At 45.8% G+C, this 9,540-nt stretch overlaps 1 protein-coding gene across 1 annotated transcript in view; it reads right to left on the bottom strand.

The window, feature by feature from the left end:
- Positions 1–283: 283 nt before the first annotated feature.
- The window catches only part of KAT2A (lysine acetyltransferase 2A), a 28,268-nt gene continuing 19,011 nt past the window's right edge, over positions 284–9,540 (bottom strand). Inside the window, exons 14-18 of the mRNA XM_083708753.1 lie at positions 9,203–9,317; positions 7,406–7,442; positions 7,197–7,260; positions 5,903–5,987; positions 284–3,668 (exon numbers count right to left, since the gene is read on the bottom strand). Of these exons, the coding sequence (XP_083564879.1) occupies positions 3,475–3,668; positions 5,903–5,987; positions 7,197–7,260; positions 7,406–7,442; positions 9,203–9,317 (495 nt within the window). The 3' untranslated portion in view covers positions 284–3,474. The remainder of the gene's footprint in view (positions 3,669–5,902; positions 5,988–7,196; positions 7,261–7,405; positions 7,443–9,202; positions 9,318–9,540) is intronic.

Genomic DNA, 9,540 nt, shown 5'->3' with positions numbered 1-9,540 from the left:
GACAGTCAAGTTTCCATAAGCTATTTTATAGTCAGCACCAGGCAGACTCTTTTTAGCACTATAATTTATGTTGTGAACCGCCCTGAGATCTAGGGATACAAATTATGAACAGATGACCTAGAAAAGAAAGAACAAACCCTGGCTTATTAAATAATGTGGGTATTTAACCAAGCCTGCTGTACAAAAAGCCAGAGCTACTGAAACATATGCAATCACTTCGCTATTAAGTGTGAAGTTCCCAACAAAACCTACAATAGTTGGTCAAAAAAGAAAGCAACACACCTTTTATATTTCAGACATATTGTTATTATTTTTCCTTTTATGTATTTAAAAAATGGAATGGCAACATTATTGGAAGGCCCAGAGTGGTAGAGTCAGGCCCTGCAATTGCACAGGTTAAGCACACAAATGTGGTGGACATAAGGCAACAGTCACTTAAGAGAAGGCAAGTGGATAGTCACTCAAATGCTTCCCCCCCCCTCTCCATGCCCCTTTTATAAGGTTCCTCAGAGGCTTAAAGGACAAAAAGCTCCTCTGTAATTGAGAGGAGGAAGGGTGATGAGCATGCACAAGGTTGGAGGAAAAGACTGGGATGAAGTGGAAGATCTTTGACTTACTTCACAAAGCAACCTTTTTTTCTTATTCAAATTTGCAGCTGAGGGGGTTACGTTTTACACTGAATACCCCAGGGAAAGTGTTAACCAGACGCACACAGCCCCAACAAAATGATGACACTGGCAGCAAGCACTTAAAACAGAGTATATTCCACCTGGGCAAATCACCCTGAAGCAGGCTGGATAACTGAACACAATCTAGTTGTCCATCCACCCCAGCTTTCCAACCCTCCTTTCCCATTACACCATACCTACTGAAATGTGGGGAACCTTCAGATGTTGCTGAACTACAACTCCCATCAGCCCTAGCAGGTATTGTCAATGGAGGGGGTGATGGGAGGGGGCTAAATGTTCCCCACACATGTGCTGGAAGGGAAAAAGTGAGTGTGGGTGGGCAGCTTACACTTCCTGTATTAAATATACAGGCCACCAATAAAATGCCACTATTATCTAGGGCAGCCTCTCTCAACTTTGGGTCCCCAGATGCTCTCATTATCCCTGACCACTGGTCATGCTGGCTAGGAATGATGGGAGTTGCAGTCCATCAATATCTAGGGACCCAAGGTTGAGAAAGGGTGTTACACATATGTTTTTCTCACCACCAGACCCCAGAAATTATTTCAACAAAGGCCTGCAATTCTTCATATGGGGTGGGTGAGTGGGGCTTCCAGATGCTGTTTAACTACAACTCCCATTACGCCCTGACCTTTGGGCTTTGCTGACTAGGGCTGATGGGAACTGGAGTCCAATAAAGTCTTGAGGGCCCTGGTTCCCCATGCCTGGCTTAGGGCGTTTGATGTCCTCACAATTGTACTCTCATGGCCAAGAGAAAAACAACTGGGCTATAATTTTGTTGCACCACATGGTGGCACAGATATTAAGCATCACAAAATTTATAGGGCGCCTGAGGAGAGCGGCTGTGCCAACTTGGCAACTTACCGCAAGTCATCAGAACACCATGATCATTTTAAAGTATCTGGTTAACAGCAAAACTGGCTGCCTCAATTTCAGAAGAAGAAGAAAACAAAGACCCTCTCTGTACCTCCTTTAAACCAAGGCATGAGAAACAGCAAATATGGCAGACACTCACAGATAAATGCATAGGAAAGTGCGTGTTGAAGACAGGCAGGCGGGTGGGTGGAGCTCCAATGAGAGGGACAGAATCATTGACACCACTGATACCGAGTCAGAGTTGTGTTCCTGATTATTTTGCCCCACCAAAGCTTGGCTACTCTTGACAGAGTGGGAGGGAGAGTGTCTGTGTGCAAAAGTTGTAAGTGCAGAGATGAAGACTAAACTCAGATGCAGCGGATCAAATAGGTGTGGGGATGTAAGTGCAGGACAGAAAATAATCAGGAATGGGTCACACGTTGTGGATAGAGTGATCAGAGAGCCAAGCAGGGGTGTCCAGCAGTGGGGAGGGGTCACAGCTAATTCTGGTCTGGTATGTGGTATGTGGAGAATTTACTACTACTACCACCACCACCAAGCAGTGGGGTGTAAAGTTCCAATCCAGTATCAGGCTTTTGGTAAGCGTTGAGAGGGTAAAATCTGAGCAAGGGGGTTATTCCCCCCCCCCCCCGGACCCTTTACTTGTTTGCCCACCTCCTGCAGCTATATACTGGCTGCATTCACCTGGCAGGTCATTCAATTTTCACGACGTTTTCCTAAAAGTTTACTTTCCGCATTGTATTTGCACTTTCACACAATATAATATCGACTTCCGGAACCACAGTGGAAAGTATAGGGCAAGTTTAGCACTCATTTCCACATTATTTGCAAATAGACACCCCCCCCCCCCGCAAAGCAAATTACACATAAATGAGCACTAAACTTGCACTAGAGTTCTGGAAGTGGCTTTTAAGTCAGGTGAAAATTCAGATATAAAGTGGAACTTAACTTTTAGGGGAAAGTCGTGAAAACGGAATGACCTGCCAGGTGGAATGCAGCCTAAGGTTCAAAAGGGGTCCTTTCCTCTACAGCAGGGCTTTTCCCAAATGTGGGTCTCCAGCTGTTTTTGGACCACAACTCCCATCATCCCTAGCTGGCAGGACCAGTGGTCAGGGATGATGGGAATTGTAGTTTCAAAACATCTGGAGACCCACGTTTGGGAAACACAGCTCTACAGGACAGGGCAACAGCATTCAAACAGGATAGTGGGAAGTTGTGAGTTAGCCAAAAACAAAAAGGGCTTCTGTTTTTCATGGTCCCATCAACAGCTTTTAAAGAGAGGGGTGGGGAAAGAAACCTCTTTATTGCTGAAGTCTGTAATAAAGTCTCCCCAACTCTCCTGGTCCTCTTCTACCCTTCAAGTGCTCCTTTTCTACATTCATATGTCAAGAAGAAATGGCTGAATCTTAAAGCAAGGATGAAGTGCAAGCAGGTGAAAAACTCTCCCAACACATGGAAGCACAAGAAAACCCACAGACATATACGGAAATTGGGGGCGGGGAAGAGGGCTTCTCACACCCCTCGTTACATGTTTCGGTGCATAATGCAAGGATTCAGAATCTTTTTCTGGGGTGATCTCCCAGACTACTCCCACACGGCTCTCTGCTAAGAAGGAAGACCCAACGGATGGAGTGATAAGGCTCGGAAATTCGAGAGGGCCGATGGCAGATCCCAGTCTGTTCAGGGGCAAGGAGAAGCATGCAACAGAGATGGCACCCGTGTGCATCTCACGCCCCCTCACGTAAAAGGAAAAGCTCTTTTATCCAGCCAACCCCAGATGCGGTTTGTGCGTGAGACGCGGCAAAAGGCAACAGAGAAGCGGCCAGCTGTTCGCCACAAGCCGGAAGAGAGTCCCCACAAGATGGAAGGACGGAGGTGTGGGGGGGGGGGGAAATAAGCCCAGATGCTACTACTTGTCGATGAGGCCCCCTTCCTTGAGCTTGAAGTAGAAGAACTTCTCCAGGGTGTTGGCGCACTTGCAGTAATCGCTCTCGGGGGGGTTGTACTCGCGGCAGTTGGTGATTATGCGCTGCAAGTCGGCGATGAACAGCTTCTTGGTGACGTAGTAGCGGTTCTTGAGCCGCTCCGTCATCGTCTTGAGGTCTGATGAGGCAAGGGGGTTGGAGAGGAGAAGGTCACTTGTGCAGGAAGCATCACCAGTTCAAAGAAATAATAATAATAATAATAATAATAATAATAATAATAATAATAATAATAATAATAAATCTTCTAGCTGGAAACTGCTTATCACAATTCATCCATTCTGTTGCATGTGGCTAGATATCAAGATAGTGGGTTTTTATCATAATTAGCTTACCACTACACCAGGATGCTTCTGTTATCATCAACACTGCTTTGTAATTTATCACTGGAACCATTTTGCTTTTACACTGGTACCTCTGGTTCAGAACTTAATTCGTTCTGGAGGTCCATTCTTAACCTGAAACTGTTCTTAACCTGAGGCACCACTTTAGCTAATGGGGCCTCCCACTGCCGCCACTGCGCAATTTCTGTTCTCATCCTGAAGCATAGTTCTTAACCCAAGGTACTATTTCTGGGTTAGCGGAGTCTGTAACCTGAAGCGTCTATAACCCGAGGTACCACTGTATATATAAATGCCACTGAGGGGTGTGGTGGTTTTTTTTGGTACAGTGGCACTTTGGTTCTCGAACTTAATCTAATGTCTTAATCCCAAAACCATTCAAAAACCAAGGTGTGGCTTCCGATTGGCTGCAGGAGCTACCTGAACTCAAGTGGAAGCTGCGTCTGATGTTCGGCTTCTGAAAAATGTTCGCAAACCGGAACATTTACTTCCGGGTTTGCAACATTTGGGAGCCAATTTGTTTGGGAGTTTCAAGTACCAAGGTACCACTGTACTTTGATCTCATTCCTCTCCAAACTCAGCAGCCACATGAATATATATATATATATGTCTACCAGTTTAGGACTACAGTTGATATATCTGATGAAATGGTTCACAAAGCCTTTTCATTAATACATGTGATTCGAGCTTTATTCAACAGAGCAGTAATGAAATAGTTTTGTCAGCGCAAGAATTTCTGCTTGTGCAGTGAAACTCCCCCCCCCCAGGAGCCCCCTAAATCTGTTCTAGGGTTTCTCCCAACCCCTGGAACAGATTTGGGGACAGTGAAGAGGGAGGAGAAAGTTCTGTATTGCCAGTGAAAATCCTTGCACGCTATTTCGCTGTACGCCACCATAAAGGTGCCACGAGACCCTCTGTTGGGTTTGTGGCAACAGATTAACAAAGCTAGCCTTCTGGAACTTCTGCAGGGTATAGTAAAAAAAATATGTGGATAATGCATGGCTTCATTGCTCATGAAACTCTGTTCATCATCAACAGAAATGGGCAATACCTTATGTGAGAAGTAGACCGGGTGGAGGAGGGGGCACAAGAGGAAAAAGACACAAAAGCAAATTATAGCAAGAACAGCAGGGCTGTTTAAGGGATGTCTGTGGCTGTTTGCTCTGAGTTCAGGTGCTAGTCAGATTTATTTGCTAAAACCACTAGAAATCACAAAAATACAGAAATACAAAGCAGTACACTTCAGCACAGGTGTCCCCAGCACAATGGACCCCATGCTGTATCATACAACTATAAACAGCTTCCCGCAAGGCATCCTGGGAACTGTAGTTAGTTAAGGGAGTTGCTATGAGACTCCATTCCCCTCAGAGAACTACAGTTCCCAGAGTTCCCTGGGAAGAGGGGTTGATTGTTAAACCACTCTGAGAGCAGCAAGCTCTATGAGGGGAATAGTGGTATCCTACTAACTCTTAAAGCCCTTACTAACTACAGTTCCCAGGATGCATTAGGGGTGAAGCCGTAACTGTTTCAAGTGGTATAATGCTTAAAATGTATAGTGCAAATATTTACAGCAATAAAAAACTGTTATGTAGTGTGTTTATCCCTTTCCATCAGCAAATGACAATTTGTATTCCTGTAAGAAGGAAACTCTCTGAAGATTTTTTTGCGGGGAGAAATCTATCCCTAGGAGGATTATACAGGGGGCAATGCATTAGGTAATGAACAACAGTCTCCACCTCTCTCTAACTACAGATACACGAGCGAGTGCAGCAAAAAATGTCAAGATTATACTGAATTTATCTTTTTAAGCTCATTTCTGCCCTTAGCAGAATTAGGAACTCTTTTAATGTACTGAACAGAAAAGCGCCAAGTCTCAGGAATTTGAAATCCACACCTCTCACCCCTGTGGCACGATTATGATCCAGGAACTAATCTCCATCAATTCTGCCATCTAAAATATTTTCACAACAGCCATACTGACTCCTCCAAGCAAGGGCCAAGTCAAACTACCTACCAATGGGAAAACGGATGATCTCATAGTAGTCAGGAGCCTCAGATTTCTTGACCGGTTCCATGAATGGCCAGGCGCTGGGATGGGTCTGGCCAGAAGGGAGAAAAAGAGCCAGTTAGCTAGAACAGTAATGCCACCTTTCCAAAACAGGGAGATTAAATACATTTATTAGAACTGAGATGAGATTCACAACATGGTGTGAAAGCTTTTCAAGTAACATAGTTCTTTAGCTAGAAGTTAAAAGAAAATTAAAAAGAGAAACCATGATGTTGGCAGAGGGCAGGACTCAGTCAGAAACATTTAAAAAACCCTCTTATCCCTTTTTACCTTTTAAAACATCCAGCCAGAGGAAGAGTTCTGTGTAACTCAAAAGCATGCACACATTATGAACCTCGGTTTTAATAAACGGAATAGCTTTATTCTCCCTGTTTAGATCTTTTTTTTAAAACGGTCTTTAATCTATTTTGGAAACGGTCTCCAGTTCATAAAGTGTTGTTGTTGTTGTTGTGAAAATTTGTGTGTGTGAGCTAAACAAGAAGGTTGATCTTTTGAGGCCAGAGAAACAGCTAGGAAAAACAATTAAGTGGGCTGGAGCCTGAAAAACGTTTTCAGTTTGCATTTACAACGAAACAGCTTTTTTTTAAAAAAAAAAAATAGTGCATCTTGCATAACTTGTATGAGTAAAACAAAAGACCCTTACACCACCCACAATCTGCCTCCATTCACTCCACGAGTTGCAGAAAACCTCCAGCACAGGAGCCTAATTATCGAATCCAATTTGGTCCTGCTCCAACCCACGGAGGAAGTGGTTTTGATCCAAACTGCTTCCTTTGAATGCAGGATTCTTTCCTCTGCAGGCTGCTGCAGTGAGCTCCTCTGAAGGTGTGATCTAAGTGTATCTTGCAAGGCAGTTGCTGTAACTACCGACCAGCTGATGCACACTTACAGCGATGCTCTTTGAGGGTTTTCAATCACCTAATGTCAGGTGATTGACAAGTGAGCACTCCCACCCACCTCATCAAAGCTAGCCGGCTGGTGGGCAGGGGAATTAGGGATTCAGTTCTCTGAACCAGATTCAGTTTGTCACCCCTGTTACACACAAGCCAAAAATGCCCCAAACATATTCTGAAGATGGGCTGGGTAAGGATATATTTCCCCAGTTATGTGTGGGTTGGGCAATACCGAGAAACTAGGACTGTAACATGCAGCTATTTCTCCACTACATCAGCTGGAGAAGTCTTGCTTGCACCACCAGCTCCCTGCACCGCCCCACCAAATTGTCATTCAGACAAGTCACCTTGATTTGCGCTAGGAGGTTTTTCAAGGTTGTATACAGCTGGTCAGGATCCCTGAGCTCCTTCCTGCAAGAGAAATTCACAGTCTACAACATCAGCTAATAAGAGAGATTTGAGTGACTCTCTTAAGGTAGGACCAAGATCTTGTTGCTGCTGCAAGAGAGAGGAAGTATTGCAAGGGGGAGAAGAAGAAAATTGCCACACTACTTACCCTTTCTCCTTCCCCAAGGGCTTCCATCCCGTCTCTCCTGGAAAAGAAGGAGAGTCCCCATATCACTGCAAAAGTAACAAATGACCCAGGACCAGCTCAGAAACAAGCAAGCAAGCAAGCAAGCAAGCAAGCAAGCAAGCAAGCAAGCAAGCAAGCAGCAGTCCCCACAGTGCTGGAGTCAATTTGTAAAAAACCACATTTGTACACGTAGAAGATAATGTATTTTGCTTTTTTAAAAAATTGGGCAAAATTTGGGGGCCCTCTTGTATATGGATAGTGAATGCAGAGGGGGTTGCGGGCATGCAGGCGATCAGCTGCAGCTGCAGAAAATGGGTGTGCGATCTGTGGCTGCAGTGAGGCTTGCAGGGGCTGTGGCATGCAATTGGCGGGTGCAGCAAGGTGTATGGGCGATTGGTCGCAGTGACCTCCCCAACAACAGAAGGGGAAGGGCGACCTCCCTCCAAAAACCTCAACAACTCAGGGCGATCTTCCCCCCACAACATTGATTTCTTAATTTGGGGTTCGAAAAATAGGGGTCCTCTTATACATGAGGGCGTGTTATACATGGAAAAATATGTTAAGTGTAGGGCTTCATATTTCCCTGTGTCTTTTATCTTACAACACAGGCATTCCTCCCATCCCCAGATGAGTGAGTGCTGGCTGAGGTCACGTCCCCAATAGATGTCCTTTGCTGAAAATTCACCAGAGTCCGCAGTGTCACCTGGGGAGAACATTCTCTCCAGTTTTATACCTGGCTGTTCACCAGACTCTGAAGAGAACAAAACACAGCTAAAAAAAGCAAAACACAGCCAATGTGACCCCAAATTAGGGATCTGCTCGGGATCACAAAAGCCCCTCTACCTCCAGCTGACCCCATGACACATCATACACTCCTTGGTTGGTCTTCTCTGGAGGAGAGAGGCAATGAAGCTGCTGAAATAGGTACCTCTTTAGAACAGAGGAGTATTGCACCATCATGGTGGCAGCAATGGGGAGGAGATTATTAGCCTCTTCTGCTAGAGATCTGCCACCATACCTTCACAAGAATGTAAAAAGGGCCCTGCTGGATGAGGCCAATGACCTATCTAGTCCAGTGTCCTGTTCTCACAGTGGCCAGCCAGATGTCTGTGGGAACCCCACAAGCAGGGCATGAGTGCAACAGCACCCTGCCCACCTGCAATTCCCAACATTCAGAGGAATGCTGCTTCAGACAGTGGCACAGAACATAGTCGTTGTGGCTACTAGCCATTGGCAGCCTTGTCCTCCATGGATTTGTCTAATCCATTGTGTTTCCCAAACTTGGGTCTCCAGCTGTTTTTGGGCTACAGTTCCTATCATCCCTGACCACTGCTCTTGCTAGCTAGGGATGATGGGAGTTATAGTCCAAAAAACGTCTGGAGAGCCAAGTTCAGGAAACACTGATCTAATCCTCTTACAAAAACATAACAAGGGCATCTTGTTTGCCCCAAGTCCGAACCCTTTCAACAAGCTTGTCGTGGCGGCAATCCTTGATGCCTGAAAGCAGCGAAGGGGTGCAAGGTGAGAAAAAGGCACGCCCAGGTTCAACCTTCCCCAACCTGGTGGTTGTTGCTGGACTACAACTCCCATCATCCTTGACAAGTGGAGACATTGGCTGGGCCTTGATGGGAGCTGGGGTCCAAAATACCTGGAAGGCCACAGGTTGGGGGGTAGCTGCCAGAGATCATGGAAGAAGTTGCTCCCATCACAGCACTATTCACGCCACAAGCCATGCTCACTCTGCCAGAGACTACCCAGCTACCACCCAGCTGCACTCACGGATGCCTGGTATGCTTTCAATAGGGATATGCCGAACACCTTCCTTGAAGCACGTGAGGCCAGGGTAGACTTTGCGGATCTGGGCCTGCTTCCTCTCTATCAGCTTCTTGATGATCTGTAGGGAGAAGAGAGCAGGTGATGCACCTTGGACTGCCATCCCCACAGCACACCCCCTGCAGGACCAGCTCCAGGGGAAAGGCCATAATGGACCACCCAACAAAGGGCTGGTTAAACTCATGCATTTGCAGAGCAGAGGGCAGGCGACAGGCCAGAATCAAAAAGGCATGTTTCTCTGGGTTGCTGACATTCCAAATTCGACACAAATACAGCGCACAATA

The sequence above is a fragment of the Podarcis gaigeae genome (genome assembly GCF_964106915.1).
Source record: "Podarcis gaigeae genome assembly, chromosome: 13".
Classification (NCBI taxonomy): Eukaryota; Metazoa; Chordata; class Lepidosauria; order Squamata; family Lacertidae; genus Podarcis; species Podarcis gaigeae.
The sequence above is the reverse complement of the archived record's forward strand: the minus strand, read 5'-3'. Positions and strand labels throughout refer to the sequence as shown.